The sequence below is a fragment of the Symphalangus syndactylus genome, chromosome 16, assembly GCF_028878055.3.
Source record: "Symphalangus syndactylus isolate Jambi chromosome 16, NHGRI_mSymSyn1-v2.1_pri, whole genome shotgun sequence".
Classification (NCBI taxonomy): domain Eukaryota; kingdom Metazoa; phylum Chordata; class Mammalia; order Primates; family Hylobatidae; genus Symphalangus; species Symphalangus syndactylus.
The window spans coordinates 12,686,313-12,704,219 of NC_072438.2; the positions used below are offsets into that span (position 1 = coordinate 12,686,313).

Below are 17,907 nucleotides of genomic sequence, written 5' to 3' on the forward strand. Positions count from 1 at the left end.
TCCACTCCCTCGCCAATGCCCAGCAAATATTTGAGGAGCTCTATCCCAGCCCCAGCCCGTCACACACAGTCATGATCCTGGCTGGGGACCCACATGGACAGGGGGACCTTGGGGGGAGGTCACACTGGAACTAGGGTTCTTGGGGGGCTCTCTTTCCCATGGGGGCCCATCAGCAGAGTGCACAGGCCTCGGCAGGAGTCCGTGGGGTGTGCTGTGGGGATAAGGCTGGGAAGGGAAGGGGCCTTGGGAGCCAGAGTGGATTGTGGGGTCCCAGCCTCTGGCTCCCCTTGCTCCCCTCTTCCTGCCATGTTCTCAGTGTGAGCCGGCTCAGCCATGCCTGGGTGTCCTTGTGCCCAGCGAGCTTGCAAGGGGCGCTGGGGAGGCTTAAGAGAGGAAGTGGCTGCACGTGGCAGCACAGATGATTTGGGGCATGGAGGCAGAGGCTGAGCAAAGTGCCTGGGGGACGGGGTCCCTCTGGGGGGAGGAAGGGCAGTGGGATAGGTGCCCGGCCTGGGTCTGGAAGGAGAGCCTGGGAGGGCTCAGGCCGTGCCCCTGCTCCTGCTGTGCCTGCCAGGGTTCCTGACTCAGCCTTGAGGACCAGGGTGGGGCGGGGTCCTGCCCCAGGCCTAGGCCAGAGCAGCTGGCAGTGGCTGGCACAGAGACACTCATGGACAAGTGTCTGGGAGGCCTGGGGGCGACCGGCAGCCGGTGAGGGGCCCGCCCATGCGGAAAGAGGGGCTTCCTGCTGCATCTTGTAGGGCCTCCAGCAGGACCCCCTCCTGGGAAGGCTGGACAGCACAGTCGGAGCCGGCAGGACCAGCCAGCAGAGGGCAGGGAGCTGTGGGGCGCCAGGGAGTGGAGAGGTTCACAGGTGGCCCAAGTGACAGGGAACAAGATCCCAGTGTGGCCTCAGGTCTGGATGTTTGGAGATGCGGCACGGGGAGTTAGACCAGGAGGCCAGGCCCCTCTGGAGTCGGCGCAGGCTCTGCTGGGTCCTCTGTGTTGCCATCCCTGCCAGGGAAATGCTGGGCAGGAAGGTGCTCCCGGGGCAGGCCCTGGCATGCGGGTGGTGAGGCTGCGCGCTGCTCAGGGCTGGGCCAGGCGGCTGAGTCACAGGCCTGGGGCTGGCTGCCCTGCACAGGAGGGCGAGGCTGGGTCCCGCAGGCAGGAAGGGCCTGGCTGTGGCCCCCTCCTTGTAATGTGGACATCCTTGGTCCGTACAGGGCTGTCCTGTCTCCAGAAACAAGTGTTGATCCCGTCCTGAGCATGCTAGCTTCCTGGGGCCCACAGGGGCCTGTCCTCCCATCTGTCCATGTGGGGCTGGTGGGGTAGAGCCGGGCTTCTGGACATGTGTGGGGTTGCAGGCCCCTTCAGAGCCCTGTGAACACTCCAGGCAAATGCCCAAATGCCCATGGTATTGACCGGCGACGGGGGGCAAACCCCTGCTTCTCCCCACACCTGATATCTCCCAGCCCTGCAGCGTGGCATCCGGAGCCATGGGGACCTGGTGACAAGAAGGAGATGGGCAGAGCTGTCCCCTTGTCCCCTGGGGGCAGGGCTAGCTCCTAGCCCTGGCAGAACCTAGTAGGACACTTACTGAATGAGCAGAGGCCTGACTGGGAGAAGTTTCTAGTCTCAGCTGCTCCACGTGGACCCGTGCACCCCCAGATGACATCTCCACCGGGCCTGGCTGAGTAAGACACACAGGCCCCACACAGCTCCCACACACTGGCTGGGCTGCTGCATCGAGGCCAGAATGAGGGCCTCTGGGGCCACTGCTGGGACCTGTTCAAGAGGACGGGCTGGACATGCTGAAGGGGGGAGCCACACCTTCTTCCCGCAGCCCGGACTTGTTCACAGGTGCCTCATGGAGGCTGCCTCCTGAAGCTTGGAGTGAGGGTGAGGAGGGGCACACTGGGGTTGGGGACCTTGGTGGCCACGGAGCCGCTGGAGTAGCAAGGACCCTGCGGCCATTTCAGGGATCTCAGAACTGTAGATCGGGGAGGGTCTTCACCTTCCCAGGCCTTTGGTTCACCTGCGGAGGGCAGCAGTTGGTAGCAGGGACCCCCTGTCCCTGGTTCTCATCTGCCAGGGGCTGGCTCTTCCTGCAGTCTGTCTGCTGTGGGCCCAGGCCTGGTGCCCCTGCCACCCCATAGGCGCCTCAAGGTCTCCACCCTGGCATAGATGTGACTGTCTCAGGGCCTCAGCCCCAGGCTCACTGAGGAAGGGAGCTCCTGGACCCCTGCCTGGGAGAGACGCTGGGCACGCAGGAACCTGCCCCCAAAGCCCGCTCCTCTGGGTCGGTAACGTCACCCCCACTTAAAGATGGGGAGGTGGGGTCACTGGGCGGGTCGGCAGCGTCACCCCCACTGTACAGATGCGGGGGTGGGGTCACTGGGCGGGTCGGTAACGTCACCCCCACTGTACAGATGGGGGGGTAGGGTCACTGGGCGGGTCGGCAGCGTCACCCCCACTGTACAGATGCGGGGGTGGGGTCACTGGGCGGGTCGGCAGCGTCACCCCCACTGTACAGATGGGGGGGTGGGGTCACTGGGCGGGTCGGCAGCGTCACCCCCACTGTACAGATGCGGGGGTGGGGTCACTGGGCGGGTCGGCAGCGTCACCCCCACTGTACAGATGCGGGGGTGGGGTCACTGGGCGGGGAAGGGCTGGGCTCTCCCAGCCCGGGGGGCTTCACTGCCCCTGCCCAGGCCCTGGGGTCCTGCCATGGAGCTCCGGGCAGCGCGTGAGCCCAGCCACTCTGCGTGCACCATTCACTTTCCTTGGCCCCACCCTTCCTTGGCTCCTGGGGACTCCACCCTGGCGTAGACACGACTGTGTCCTCCAGGGATCCACGTGGAGGTCACCAGATGTGGCAGAGCAGTGACGCCCTGGGTAGGGAGGCCTCCTGGGGGTGCTGGCAAGGAGATGGCCTACCCACGTTGGGTCTAGAAGCTTCCAAGGCCGGTTCAGGCAGCCGGGATCTCCTGGGGCTAGAGAGAGCATTGGAGCCAGAAGTGGGGCCAGAGTCACTGACCAGCCGGAAAGAGGGGCCTCAGTAGGGGGGTCAGGGATGGAGGGGAGGGGACATGACAGGCAGGCCCAGAGCAGGGTGTGTGCGGTGAGGAAGGTGCCGAGGCAGCGAGCCAGGTGGGCGAGCAGGTGGCCAGCCTGGTAGGGTGGGATGGGGCAGCAGACTCAGGGCTCAGGGCCCGTTCCACCAGGCCAAGAGGGTCCAGCCTATCTGGAACTGAACCCTAGTGCTCAGCCCCCTGGGGGTGGCCCTTGAAGATGGGCCCTGGGCCTGGGGGTGGGCCCTGAGGACGCCCCCAGGAGGAATTGGGGGGCAGTTGGGGCGGGGGCTCCGCCGGGGGCCCAGCTCTGTTCCTGAGCTACAGTGGGGAAGCAGGGTGGTGGGGTTTCTGAGTGGGTCGGCTCCCCCACTTGGTGGCAGGTGTTCTGCGGAGGGCTCTGGGAACACTGCACCTCCCCTGGGCGTACCTGCCCCAGCCTGGAGGCCCACAGCGGGAGGCCAGCTGCCTCTGGGATGTGTTTGGGGTATTTCAGGAACCCGTCCCATGCCCAGTGTCTGTGCAGGGGCCTTCGGGGTAGCGGGTGGGTTCCGGGGGCCCAGGGCCGGGCCAGGCAAGTGACAGCTTCTCTTCTCCTTGTGACAGGAAGTGGGACCCATGGCAGCCAAGGCCTCCCGGTCAACAGAATCATCGACGTGGATCTTGTAACCGGCTTGGCGCCCGGGCGGGATGGTGGCATAGCGGGGGCACGGGCTGACCCTGGGAGGTCGCAGGCCAGTGGTGGGCCTCCTACATCAGACCTCCCTGGCCTGAGCCCCGTCCCAGGTGAGCCTGCCAAGCCCAAGGCCGGTGCGCACCACGCCACCTTCGTCTGAGCTGCCCTGGCCTGGCCAACCCTCCTGTGGACACGTCGGGGTGGGGCAGCCCAGGTGGATTCTGTGGGCCTCAGAGGGGCCACCCCGGCCACCACACCCTCAGGAGCCCAGCCAGGAGGGCAGGGGGTGACCTCGCTGGAGGCACTGGCCCCAGACATTCACCATGCTGGCCATGGGGCTCTCTGGCCCTGGCCCCCTGCTGCCCAATAAAGCATTTCTGAGGACCCAAGCGTCGGCCTGGTGCTGGGTGCTGGGGACACAGACTCCTCATTCTCGGGGACTCTGAGCACATCCCCAGGAGGTCGTGCAGGAGACAGAGGGGCCTGAGGAGGAGAAGTGCCCCAGGGTAAGGTCAAGGGGGCTTTGAGGAGAGGGAAGCTTGGCTCCTGGGGCCTGAGGGCCAGGACCAGATGGCAGAGACTGTGGCTCTCGCCGTCACGTGGGGACCCTGCCCCGGCCTTGTTTAGCAGGGTGGTCTGAGGGCCTTTCTGGGGAGGGACCATGTAAACTGCAACTTGACGGCACAGGAAGTCTAGAAAGAGCCCTGGGCCTGTGCCGAGGCCCTGGGGCTAAGGAGGGTCTGATTACAGAGAGGGAGCCCGGTGTGGCTGCGGGGGAGGCCGGGGCCATGGGGGCTGGGTCGAGTCAGAAGAGGCAGGGCCATTCCCCAAGTTGCCTTGATGGAACCCCTAACGCCGAGTACCCTCAGTCCAGGGTGGTTGGTGAGCTCCTGAGAGCATCCTAGAGGCCTGAGAGCACAGCCAGTCCCCTGGGGCTGTTCTAGAAGCTTCCAGGGAGTGGATGCACCCCACTTAGTGGTGCTCTAGGAAGGGGGCTGGGGGAGGGGTCGGAATGGAAGATGAAGCCCAGTACCAGCTGTGTGTACCACCCACCACGGTGCCCGCTGTGGCCCCAGGGCCCACCACACCTCTGCATTCACTGTGCCCCCAGGACCCAGCATGAGCCCACGTCCACCCTGCTCCCAGGGCCCACCACGCCCCCGCATTCACCGTGCTCCCAGGGCCCACCACACCTCCATGTCCACTGTGTCCCCTGGGGCCCATGGTGTCAAGCTGGGTGGTCGGTGGGTGTCCATTCTCTCTCCCTCTGCACAGATAGGCAAATGGGGGACAGAGAGAGGGGGTTTAGGGTATACAGGGAGGCACCTTCAGCCCTCGCTGGTCTCCAGGCCACAGTGGTTCACTTGCCCCTCCTCCCACCTCGGCATCCCTGGGATGCGGCTGCTGACTCGGGGAACCTGAGGCGCCGTGGCGGCTGCCTCAGTATTGCAGAAGAGGTTCCTCAGGCAGCTCTGCCCACAGCCCCAAGTCACGAATTCCATGACTCCAGCTCCATCCGGGTGGCAGTGGCGTCCCCATCCCAGGCCCCAGCGTACCTGGCCCAGGGTTGTGCTTCCGCAGACTTGGCCTGGACCATCCAGGTGGCGGTGGGGAGCTGGGGTTGGAAAGGCTTTTGGAGTGAACTCCTGGGTCTGTGTGGGAGTTGGGGAGGAAGGGACACTCTGAACATTGCCAGGGGCTGCTGGGGGGCCCTGGCCACCCCCAGAGCCAGGATAGGCAGGTGGGGCAGGTCTCAGGTCATCATGTGCTGCACTCAGCCATTGCGTGGCCCCTCTCCTCCCTGTGCCTGGCCTTTTGGCCAGCCCTGGGACCACCGAGAGGAGGCAGCACCGAACCCTCCAGGAGCCCCCAGTGCTGCTGTCTGTGGGACAGGGACAGTCCCATCCCCACCGCTACTGTCTCTGCTGTGCTGGGCGCAGGGCTGGACACCTCCAAGGCTCAGCACCCGTGGTGGCTCTCATCATGGACGATTCACAGGCAGATGGTGGCCAGCTCTGTGGCCTGCAGGGACTGGGAGCTGTGCCAGACCATCTAGGCCCCAACCTATCTGTATTATCCTGGAAGACTTCCTGGAGGAGGCTTCTAAGCTGAGGCCCAAGGACCGTGTCAGGTCTAGGACTAGGACCCGTGTAGGCCGAGGCCAGAGAGACAACTGGGCTTCCAGGTAGGGTCAAAGTGAGGTGGGCAGCAGGTGTGGGGGCCAGGGGACTCGGGGACTTCCTCTCCGGCTGGGCCCGCCTGACCTGGGAGGCAGCCAGGGTTAATCATTGCCACGAAGCCTTGACCCCTCCTGCCTTGGCCGCTCTGCTCCCGCCTCCCACTGCCCCTCAGGCCAGCTCAGGAGCCATGGGGCGCTGGGCCTGGGTCCCCAGCCCCTGCCCCCTACCGGGGCTGGGCCCCTTCCTCCTCCTCCTGCTGCTGCTGCTGCTGCCGCGGGGGTTCCAGCCCCAGCCTGGCGGGGTGAGCAGTGACCTTGTCGCAGTGCGACCAGAGGTTCCCTGTGGCCACTCGGGGTCCTTGGGAGGAGGCCAGAGGGAGGGTCACTGCAGAGCGTGGGGATTTGAGGGGGCGGAGGTCTGAGCAGGGGGCTCACGTTGAAAGCTGGCCCTCACAGGGCAGGTTTGTGCTGCGCTGGCCTTGGAGGCTGGGGCCTGGGCTCACAGACCCCCGCCTGGGGGCTGTCATCCCTGTGCGGCCTGGCCTGGGCCCCTATGGGTCTGGGAGCTGCCCCCTCTCTCTGGGCCTTTGTCGGGTCTGGATGCGTGAGGTTGGGGGAACCTCCGAGGGCCTCCTAGCTGCTCCCATCACCGAGAACTGACGTCAGGGTTGAAGCCTGGTGGGTAGCAGTGCCTGGGCCTGGGCAGTGACCCTGAGCAGGTGCTAACTAGGGGCCGAGGGTGGGGAAGGTGTCAGGGCCTGGCTGAGGCCTCAGGAATGTCGTGTGTCCTCCAGGAACCTGCTCCGAGATCTGGGGGCCCCAGTATGGAAACAGGCTCAGGGCTGTGACCTCCTGCCCGGCAGGACCTCAGTGTGAGGATCCGTCCCACACTGACACCCTTTCTGCTCCTCCTAGAACCGTACGGAGTCCCCAGAACCTAATGCCACAGCGACCCCTGCGATCCCCACTATCCTGGTGACCTCTGTGACCTCTGAGACCCCAGCAACAAGTGCTCCAGAGGCAGAGGGACCCCAAAGTGGGGGGCTCCCGCCCCCGCCCAGGGCAGTTCTCTCGAGCAGTAGCCCCCAGGCCCAAGGTGGGTCAGGTGGGCCCGGGAGGGGGTGTCGTGCTTCACCTTGGGGCTGGGTGGGAGGAGCATGGCTGCTGTGGCTGGACGTCCTGAGGGGCTCAGGTGCCCCTCAAGGGAGCCCTGACCCTGCCACCCCCTCCCCACAGCACTCACCGAGGACGGGAGGCCCTGCAGGTTCCCCTTCCGCTACGGGGGCCGCATGCTCCACGCCTGCACTTCGGAGGGCAGTGCCCACAGGAAGTGGTGGGTCCAGGCGGCCGGGGCGCCCGAGCTGGGGTCACCTGCCCCACGCTGCCTACTTCTCTGGGAGCCGGGCACACAGTAGGCACTCACCACGCAGCAGGCAGACCCAGTGAACCCAGACCCTCCAGGGTGGTGGGGTGGGGTGGGGGGCCTCTGCCTGGGACCCCCATGCACGCAGGTGTCGCCCCCCAGGTGTGCCACAACTCACAACTACGACCGGGACAGGGCCTGGGGCTACTGTGTGGAGGCCACCCCGCCTCCAGGGGGCTCAGGTGGGTGCTGGGTTGGGTAGCCTGGGGCGGGCAGGGGGCGCTAGGCCAGGCCAGAGGGGCCAGGGGAGGATGGGGCGGACCTGGGCAGGGGTCCTGGCTGGAGCAGAGCAGAAGAAGAGCTCCGGTGTTAACCCCGGTGGGTGCCACTTAGGGCCAGAGCCTCTCCCAGGCCGGACCTGCGTCTCATGGTGGCTGCGTGGCCATCGCTGGGGCCAAGGCGCCGCCTGGTGGTGAGGCCAGGCCCTGCAGCCACACAGGCGTGCCCCGGGCAGGGGACAGGTGGGCAGGGTCTGTGGGGTGCGGTGCCAGCCGCCCTGCTCACACGGGTCCCGGGACACATGGGAGGGGGCTGCTGCCTGACAGTGTGGGTGCCGGGCTTCCAGAAAGCCACATGCACAGCTGGGCCAGTGGCCCAGGTGCTGCGTGGGGGACGCTGGGAGGAAGGGGAGGTCTGTGCCCCTCCCAGGGACCTTGCACCCCGAGGGGCGTGGAGAGGGCCCCTTTGCTCTCAGAACCCCTCACTGGGGCCTGATGGAGGCCTTAGCAAGCAGGGGATGTCGCAGAGGGACCCTGAGGCTCCCAGCCTGCCCCTCACGGCCCCTCCCGCATGTCCCCAGCTGCCCTGGATCCCTGTGCCTCCGGCCCCTGCCTCAATGGAGGCTCGTGCTCCAATACCCAGGACCCCCAGTCCTACCACTGCAGCTGCCCCCGGGCCTTCACTGGCAAGGACTGCGGCATGGGTGAGCTGGGCCTTGGAGGTCCGCAGGGGTCCAGGGGCTGGAGCAAGTCCCGGGAGGATGGGAGAACAGGTGGCCGCCCGAGTGCAGGGCAGGGGCCCTGCACCGGGACAGCGGGTGGCCAGGGTGTGAGGGCTTACTGTGCACCCCTCAGAGAAATGCTTTGATGAGACCCGCTACGAGTACCTGGAGGGGGGCGACCGCTGGGTCCGTGTGCGCCAGGGCCACGTGGAACAGTGCGAGTGCTTGGGGGGCCGGGCTCGGTGCGAAGGCACCCGACATACAGGTGCGCCATGGGGTGTGAGCTGTGCCACTGACCTCTGACGGGTGTCCCTGTCCCCACCCGAGTGGGAGGAATGGCCTGAGGTCACCCAGAAACGAGGGACAAGGGGTGGACCCCGGCCCCGACTCTGCTGTTGTGGGCACTGCGTGGCCCCTGGCCCAGCTCCTTGGCCCTGCCCCCAGCTTGTCTGAGCAGCCCTTGCCTGAACGGGGGCACCTGCCACCTGATCGTGGCCACCGGGACCACCGTGTGTGCCTGCCCACCGGGCTTGGCCGGGCGGCTCTGCAACATCGGTGAGTGGGTCAGCCTCCCTGGGTGCCCTGGGGCAGTGCCGGGTGGACCCACCGTGGGCCGGCCTCACTGCCCCTCTGCCCTCAGAGCCTGATGAGCGCTGCTTCTTGGGGAACGGCACTGGGTACCGTGGCGTGGCCAGCACCTCAGCCTCGGGCCTCAGCTGCCTGGCCTGGAACTCCGATCTGCTCTACCAGGAGCTGCACGTGGACTCAGTGGGCGCCGCGGCCCTGCTGGGCCTGGGCCCCCACGCCTACTGCCGGTCAGCACCACGCCACTCCAGGCCACCACACGCGGGGCAGGCAGGGTTTGTCCTGGGGAGAGGCCCCCTGGCTCCCTAGGACCCAGGCGGGGCCAGCTCCATCCAGACAGGCCCTGGTACCTCTGCCTGGGAGGCTGCCCGAGGGAGGGCCGCGCCCTTCCCACTGCTCCAGGTGTGGGGAGCCACCCTGCTGGGGATTCCGATGCCCCCTCCCCATGCCCTCTTCGAGGGGCAGTGTGACTCCCCGCCAGCCCCCGCTCGTGCACCGCAGGAATCCGGACAATGACGAGAGGCCCTGGTGCTACGTGGTGAAGGACAGCGCGCTCTCCTGGGAGTACTGCCGCCTGGAGGCCTGCGGTGCGCGGCTGGTGGGGGGTGCTGCCTTGGGCCCCACCGAGGTCACAGCAGTTTTCCCCGTGATCCTCCTAGCCCCTCCCCACACCTGGCTACTGCACCTCTGACAGATGGGGAAACTGAAGCTCACAGGATCAGGCTGGTCCAAGGTCACGCAGTGGGTCGGTACTGGGGTCACAGTGGGGAAGCAGCCCGCTGCAGGGGCCTGGTCACCAGGCGACGGCCTCGGGGTACACCCGCCCAGCCTGGACCATGCCCAGGATGGCCCCAGAAGCCTTTCAGGGAGGTGCAGGGAGGACAGTGTGCAGGCTCCCCACAGGCACCCCTGGCATCAGACCCTGGGCGGGCAGCCCCCCCAGAGGCCACCTGCTTCCTGCCCTGGGGAGAGGCCCCCCGGCTCCCTAGGACCCAGGCGGGGCCAGCCCGGGGCTCTCATGTGGGGGTCTCTGACTGTGCTGGGGCTGGCTGTGGGGTTCCAGGCTGCTGAGGGGGTCACAAAGGCCTCCGTGTGTCCAGCCCCTCTGGCCCTCACAGAGCCTCGGGATTGGGCATTGAACCCCATTCTACAGATTTGGAAACTGAGGGCAGAGGTGGGCGGGCGCCAGGGCCTGAGCAGCTTGGACAGGGGGTCCGGCCATGGCCCTCTGCAGCGCCTCCTGCCGGGTAGGGCCTGTGTGTGGAAGGGGGCTGGCCCTGTGAACCCCAGGGGTGTGACCCGGTGACCTTTGCTCCCAGAATCCCTCGCCAGAGTCCAACTGTCACCGGATCTCCTGGCGACCCTCCCTGAGCCAGCCTCCCCGGGGCGCCAGGCCTGTGGCAGGAGGCACAAGAAGAGGACGTTCCTGCGGCCACGAATCATCGGCGGCTCCTCCTCGCTGCCCGGCTCGCACCCATGGCTGGCCGCCATCTACATCGGGGACAGCTTCTGTGCCGGGAGCCTGGTCCACACCTGCTGGGTGGTGTCGGCCGCCCACTGCTTCTCCCACAGGTGCACCTCCTCTGGGCCCCAGTCACCTGCCCTGAGGCCCCACACGCCATCCAGTGTCACTATGCTCCTGTCCCCACCCGCTTGCAGACCCCATCCTGGTGCCTCCGCTGACCCCTTCCCGGGGTCCCCGGTCACCCTCTCTGACCTCTCTGGGACTTGGGGCTCAGCCCTGAGCTGGGCATGAATGGACACTCCAGAAACCCTGTCCCTATTTAGGGAGCCCAGGGGTTGGGGTGTTTCCACAGAGGACCCGGCGCCTGTGGAGGGTGCAGTGGGCCAGGTCCTGTCCTCCCCGCAGGCCCCGCCCCTCCCAGAGTCCTGGCTGTCAGTAGGGAGCCAGGGAGCGCAGTGACAACGCGTCAGAGCCCTAGGAGCCCAAGCACAGCCAGGGAAACTGAGGCCCAGCCCACTCAGCCGGCTCTCCTCAGTGGGGGCGCACAGCCACCCAGGCCCACACTCTGGGAGGTGGGCCTCCAGTGGGGAGACCCTGAGACGGAGCAGCCTGGGCCAGACGCCCTTCCACCTTCGATGGGCACCCCAGTAATTAGGGGCAGGGGTCCGGCCAGCCGAGGGTCTGGCAGCCTTTCAAGGACCACGGCTCCCAGGGTGGGGTCCTGCGTGGCCTGCGGAACCTGCAGCGGGCGGCTCCTGGGCCTGCAAATGGGGCCAGAGCCCTCCTCAGTGTGGAGAAGTGGGGTTCCCCATATGGAGCCCAGGGCAGGAGGCCGAGGCAGGGTGGAGCGACCTCCACACAGCAGATGGGAGCCAGGCTGACCCAGGGGCCCGGGCTGTGTGCCCAGCAGGAGTGAGGGCTGCATCTGGGGACCCCACAATGTGGATGGAAGCTGGGGCAGGGCCTTAGCAGGCCAGGTCTCTACCCACTCGGGTCCGGCCTTGCAGCCGATCCTGCCTGGGCTTAGCCTGAGACTCCCCCCAGGGCTTGTGACCAGTGTTGTCCGGAGGGATGGCACCGCACTTCAGCTCCCATGCCCGGATCTGGGGGTGACTGGCAATAGCCCCTGCTTGGTGACCCCCGTCTCCCCCATATCAACAGCCCACACCCAGGCACCTGCTCAGACCTCTCCCCGGGACCAGGGTCCCACACCGTTGGCCTCTGTGGGCCTGACAGGGGGTGGGGAGAGGTGACCCTGGTGGCCAGGGGAGGGCTGGTCCATGCAGCCTCCAGCCCCCCTTGCACAGCCCCCCCAGGGAGAGTGTCTCCGTGGTGCTGGGCCAGCACTTCTTCAACCGCACGACGGACGTGACACAGACCTTCGGCATCGAGAAGTACATCCCGTACACCCTGTACTCAGTGTTCAACCCCAGCGACCACGACCTCGGTGAGCTCCAGCGTGTCGTGGCCGCACTCTGGGCAAGTGGGCCCTGTGTCCCCCAGGCCAGGCCCAGACAGGGGCAGGAGCTGGGCAGACATGTGGTGTGGGGGAAGCTGGGGGCAGGGCAGGGAGGACAGGGCACCACTCCCTTCTAGATCTCCCAGGCTGCCCCTTGGAAACCACTGGCTACCCTCCCTCCATCACGGGCCCCGACAGCCTCCCGTTCAGCCTGCACACCACAGGCTGACCCTGGCCGCTCTTCTGATCAGTCCTGATCCGGCTGAAGAAGAAAGGGGACCGCTGTGCCACACGCTCACAGTTCGTGCAGCCCATCTGCCTGCCCGAGCCCGGCAGCACCTTCCCTGCCGGACACAAGTGCCAGATTGCAGGCTGGGGCCACTTGGACGAGAGTGAGTTGGGAGGGGGGTGCCCAGCACCCCGCCAGGGTGGACAGTGGCCAGCCACGGTGTGCGTGTCACGCTGAGGGCACTGTGTCCCGTAGACGTGAGCGGCTACTCCAGCTCCCTGCGGGAGGCCCTGGTCCCCCTGGTCGCCGACCACAAGTGCAGCAGCCCTGAGGTCTACGGCACTGACATCAGCCCCAACATGCTCTGTGCCGGCTACTTTGACTGCAAGTCCGACGCCTGCCAGGTGAGCTGGTCCCCGCCCCACCAGGACCTGACTGGCCTGACTGGTGGGGGCTCAGCTGGTCCTGAGTCTCCGAGATGCTTGCCCCTCGGGAGCCCAGAGCCTGGTGGTACCCCAACCTGGCAGGGCCAGCCAGGGACCCCTGGGCAGGGAGCACACTTACTGTCGGTGGCCAGTACCCCAGGGCCACTCAGACCTCTGCCAGAAGGGCGTCCTCCTCACGCAGAAGAGGAGACGAAGGCTCTGAGAGGGGCCTGGGGTCCCACAGAGCCCGGACAGTTCCCGGTCGTCCAGCCCAAGGCAGTGCTGTCCGTGTGACACCAGGCACCAAAGGCCCCTTTGCCCCGACTTCTCTCAAACCAGCTCTTCAACCTTCAATAAGCCCAACAGCCCAACCACATCCTGGGCTCTGCAGGCCTGTGTGCTCAGGAGGCACGGCAACCCTGGCATGCGAAAGCTCTTTTATCCCCTGTTTTATAGCTGGGGAGCCTGAGCCCCAGGCAGTCAATTCACTCTTCCAAGGCCACAAAGCCCAGGGGTGGTAGAGTGGGTGGGGCTTGCCACTGGACCTTGCTAGGGGAAATCAGGATGGCTTCCTGGAGGAGGGGGTGTTTGCACTGGTCCTGAGGGATGTGTAGGAGTTTGCCAGGGAGTGAAGAAGTCATTTCAGGAGGTGCTGGGACACAGGGTGGCTGTATGGTCCACACAGGGTGTGTGCTGGTGGGGAGAGGGGGACCGTGGCTTCGGGAAGGGGAATAATGTGGTTGGATGCCCTGGCCCAGCCAGTGCTTTCCCCAGGGAATGAGACACTTTTCATGAGGTTCGGGAGAGTGGATCAGCTCCCTTGCTCAGAAATGCCTTTGTCCTCTGTCTGTAAGCTGCCACTTGGGGGAGAGGGGGATCCCTGAGCTAGGCCCCTGGGAGGGTGGCTCTGACCAGCGTCTCTGCCCAGGGCGACTCAGGGGGGCCCCTGGCCTGCGAGAAGAATGGCGTGGCTTACCTCTATGGCATCATCAGCTGGGGTGATGGCTGCGGGCGGCTCCACAAGCCAGGGGTCTACACCCGCGTGGCCAACTATGTGGACTGGATCAACGACCGGATACGGCCTCCCAGGCGGCTTGTGGCTCCCTCCTGACCCTCCAGCGGGACACCCTGGTTCCCACCATTCCCTGCCTTGCTGACAATAAAGATATTTCCAAGAACCCGGCCCACGCTGCCTGGCCCCTGCCTGCGGCCCCGCCTTCCCCTCCAGGCCACGACTGGGGCCCAGGTCTATGCGCAGCAGGCCTCAGGCTGCCGTTCTGGAGCCTGCACGGTTCTCAGTGGAGATGGAGCTTGTGGCCCCACAGCGGGGTCTGGCCCCACGGCCCAGAGAGTTGTCAGGGGATCAGGTCTGGGTCTCTCCAGGCCCCAGCAGAGTCCAGCCCCCTCCCAGGCCAGCGCCAGGCCAGGGCTCAGCACCTGGGTTGTCCCAGGGCAGGAAGTGGAAACCAAGTCCAGGCCCCCAGGTGTGGAGGGGTCCGATCCACGTGGTGCACGGAGTATTGAACCCGAAGAAGAGCAGCCGCACGGGAACACCTGCAGGCCGTCATTGGCCTTCCAGATGGCAGCCCGCCTGACCGAGCCTGGGCTGCACTTCCCGGGAGGGAGGAGCCTGAGGGAGGGGCCCACGTGCCAGATGGGGCCCAGTTAGAGGGTCATTGCTGGGCTGGCAGAGGCTGTACCCTCCCTCCAGCCAGGGAGGACAGGAGACAGGAGGAGGTGGGGCCAGAGGGCAGAGAGGGCGGGAGTGTGGCGGGTGGGGGGCAGGCCTTCTCCCTGCTCCGAGGCACCCAGGACCCTCTTTCCTGGGCCTCACCTCCTTCCTGGCGTCCTGGTCTCGGGGAGGCAGCGGTTTGCAGTTACAGCTGTTCCCTTTTGTTAGGCGCCCCTTCCCCAGCAGATTGGCGCTGCCCTGGCTGCACAGGAGGCTGGGAGGGCAGGAAACGGGGCATCGGGGCCACACAGTTACTGCCCCAAGCAAAGCCCTGTTCTGAGCAAAGAGGGAAGAGAGACACGGCCAGGCCCTTCTCCCCACGGCCCCTGCTGCCGTGCACGGGCCTCAGAGCCTTCGAGCTCATGGAACGAACTCGTCACTGAAGACCCCTGCCCCCGCCACAGTGTTGGTGCAGCCTGGGCAGTGGCTGGGGGACTGAGGCTGGCGCCCGTGCCCCAGGATCCTGAGAGTGGAGCTGCTCTTCCTCCTGAGTGTGGGGGCCTCCAGCAGCCGGTTCTGGGGCTCTGAACCGCACGGCTTCAGCCCCACTTCACCCACATCCGATGTGAGCCATCCCTGACCCTTCCCCCATGAGCGGTGAGCATTTTCACACGCTTCCCCCGCCTCTGTTGAGATCAATGTACACATTTTCCCTTTGGCTCCACTAACATGATGACTTCCACGATAGGTTTCCTTCCTCCCTCCCTCCCTTTCTCCCTCCCTCTCTGCCTTTCTCCCTTCCTTCCTCCCTCCCTCCCTTCTTCCTTCCTTCCTTTTCTTCGTTTCTTTCTTCCTTTCTTTCTTCTTTCTTCTTCTCTCTCTCTCTTTTCTTTCTCTCTCTCTCTTTTTCTTTCCTTTTCTCTCTTTCTTTCTTTGTCTTTCTTTCCTTCTTTTTCCTTCTTTCTTTCTGAGACAGGGTCTCGCTCTGCCACCCAGCCTGGAGTGCAGTGGCACGATCTCGGCTCACCACAACCTCTGCCTCCCAGGCTCAAGTGATTCTTCTGCCTCATCCTCCCGAGTAGCTGGGATTACAGGTGCCTGCCACCATGCCGAGCTAATTTTTGTATTTTTAGTAGAGATGGGGTTTCACCACGTTGCCCAGGCTGGTCTTGAACTCCTGACTTCAAATGATCCACCCGACTTGGCCACCCAAAGTGCTGGGATTACAGGCGTGAGCCACTGTACCCGGCACATGATAGGTTTTCTAACTCAGGTTGGCCTTGCATTCCTGGAGTGGACGGTATTGAGCTGGAGTGCGAGCTGGGGTCTTCCCTTTGCCCCTCCCGCTTGTTCCCTGCTTGTTCCCCTTGTGCTGTGCCGTGGGAGGCTGGTCTCTGTGGTCTGCAGTGGGCTGTGCACTCTCTGGTTTCTTCGTGGGCTATTGGGAGCTCCAGCAGGAGATCAGAGGCAGGGGAGACAGACTGGGCGTGTATTTTCCTGGCTCCCTTTCTTTGGGGTCACCTCAGTGTTTCAGGTGGAATTATGTCCTTCTAGAATTCATATGATGGCTGGGCGCAGTGGCTCACACCTGTCATCCCAGCACTTTGGGAGGCCCAGGTGGGAATTCAAGACCAGCCTGGGCAACACGGTGAAACCCAGTCCCCACAAAAAAATCAGCTGTGCGTGGTGGCACGCACCTGTAGTCTCAGCTACTCAGGAGGCTGAAGGGGAAGGATCACCTGAGCACAGGAGGTGGAGGTTGCAGTGAGCCAGGATCACGCCACTGCAATCCAGCCTGGGTACAGAGCAGCATCCTGTTTTAATAAATTAATTAATTCATATGTTGAAGTCCTAACCCCTAGTAGCCCAGCATGTGACTATATTTGGAGATAGAATGTTTAAAAAGGCAATCAAGTTTAAATTAGGTCATTAGGATGGGCACTAACTCAGTATGACAGGTGTCCTAATAAGAAGAGGAAATTTGGACTGTCCACCTGAAATAAAAGGATCAGAATCCAGTTTAAAAGAGCGTGTGCAGGCGTGAAGCTGAAACAGCCACGTGGGACACACAGACTGCAGAGGATTCGGGCCCGCAGCCCAAAGCCAAAAAGTGAAGGTGCTGCTTCTACAGGCAGAAAATAAACAAACTGAACAGGGTTACAGTGCTTCCCATGCAAGGCTGGTTTATGAGTCGCAGCAATTTGATTAATCAGCTTGTTTTCTTTTCCTTTTCCAATTTGAAAGAGTCTATTGAACGTTCTGTCTTAGACAACGTGGTGGCCAGTGAGGTCTCTGTGTAAGAGAAGTCAGAGGGGAGCAAATCCACAGTGAAGATCAACATGAAGACAGAAGGGGTCTTCCCTGGTGTCCTGTAGTCTTTTATAACATTTTACAAAGCAACGTAGGTAAAGAAAAGGCTAATCTATAATCAGAGGAATAAAGGTTACAGCTGCCTAAGCTACAGCTGCCTGTCATATGCAACTCAGGTCCTATAATCATGTTACTTGAAGATGCAAAATAATTTAAAGTTCCAACAGCTTTGGTTTTGAAGGGCTTCTTTTTATAGGATGCAGACATATACAGCGGGAAGGCGATGGGACACACCTGGAGAGAAGATGGCCATCCACAAACCAGGGCCAGAGGCCGGGAGCAGGTGCCCCCTGCCGGCCTCCAAGGGAGCCAAGCCTGCTGCCACCTGGGTTTTGGACTTCTGGCTTCCAGAACTGCGAGGTGAGAAGCTTCTCTTGTCGAAGGCACCCAATCTGTGGTAGTTTATTATGGTCCCGTAGCAAACAAATACCCTCAGGTTGGCTGCATCCTGGGAATGAAGGTCAGTGCTGCTCTCAAGATGTAAATGACTTTCTCCTTCTGAGGCTCCGCGGTCCGCTCCTGCCATTGCCAGCATTCTAGAACTGGTGTGGCCCCTCCACCTTAACCATCCCTGGGCTCCCAAGTTTCTGACTGTGATTGTCCACATTTTGACCACAGCTTTGTATATAAAAACCCTCCTTGAACTGTTCCACTGTGTGTGCCCGCCTATTGGGACCCTGACTGATACATGCTGTACTGGTTTTTAAAAACTTTTTAAAATTTATATTTTATTTAGGATTTTGCACGTACGTTTATGAGATTGGCCTATAATTTTCCTTTCCTATATTCTCTGAATGACTGTTATCAAGGCTATCCTAGCCTCATAAAATAAGTTCTCCTTTTATCAAAATTCACTGGAAAACTCTCTATATAGTTAGAAGGATCTATCCTTTGAAAGTTAAATGGAATTCTCCCATAAAATTACCTGTCTTGGTGTTTTCTTTACAGGATTATATTTAACTACTGATTCAATGTCTTTAATAGTTATGGGACTAGTTTTATTTCTTCTTGAGCCAGTTACAGGAAGTTATGCTTTTATAAATACATCTGTCAGCCAGGTGTGGTGACTCACGCCTGTAATCCCAGCACTTTGGGAGGCCGAGGCAGGTGGATCACAAGGTTAGGAGTTTGAGACCAGCCTGGCCAACATGATGAAAGCCCATCTCTACTAAAAATACAAAAATTAGCCGGGCGTGGTGGCAGGTGTCTGTAATCCCAGCTACTCAGGAGGCTGAGGCAGGAGAATCGCTTGAACCTGGGAGGCGGAGGTTGCAGTGAGCCGAGATCCTGCCACTGCACTCCAGCTTGGGCGACACAGCGAGACTCTGTCTCACAGAAAAAAAAAAATTCATCTGTCTAATTTTTTATATTCATTGACATAAAGTTGTTCCTGGTTGTGATGGTTAATATTAA

General features: G+C 63.0%; 2 protein-coding genes across 7 annotated transcripts in view; both read left to right on the forward strand.

Moving 5' to 3' along the window:
- The window catches only part of RGS12 (regulator of G protein signaling 12), a 149,290-nt gene extending 145,154 nt beyond the window's left edge, over nt 1-4,136 (forward strand). For all 5 annotated transcript variants that reach the window (XM_055245792.2, XM_055245793.2, XM_055245799.2 and 2 more), the window contains one exon: nt 3,678-4,136. In XM_055245792.2, the coding sequence (XP_055101767.1) occupies nt 3,678-3,907 (230 nt within the window). In that variant the 3' untranslated portion in view covers nt 3,908-4,136. The remainder of the gene's footprint in view (nt 1-3,677) is intronic.
- A 1,978-nt stretch (nt 4,137-6,114) lies between these two features.
- HGFAC (HGF activator) lies at nt 6,115-13,635 on the forward strand. Of its 2 annotated transcripts, XM_055245921.2 has the most exons (15): nt 6,115-6,228; nt 6,842-7,022; nt 7,163-7,259; nt 7,452-7,531; nt 8,149-8,271; nt 8,423-8,554; nt 8,734-8,844; nt 8,930-9,104; nt 9,376-9,461; nt 10,028-10,048; nt 10,194-10,446; nt 11,647-11,786; nt 12,050-12,190; nt 12,283-12,431; nt 13,381-13,635. In XM_055245921.2, the coding sequence occupies exons 1-15, from the start codon at nt 6,115-6,117 to the stop codon at nt 13,561-13,563; spliced, it is 1,986 nt and encodes a 661-aa protein (XP_055101896.1). In that variant the 3' UTR covers nt 13,564-13,635. The 2 variants fall into 2 exon arrangements, with proteins under 2 accessions (XP_055101896.1, XP_063475772.1); XM_063619702.1 differs by lacking the exon at nt 10,028-10,048.
- Nucleotides 13,636-17,907: the final 4,272 nt, after the last annotated feature.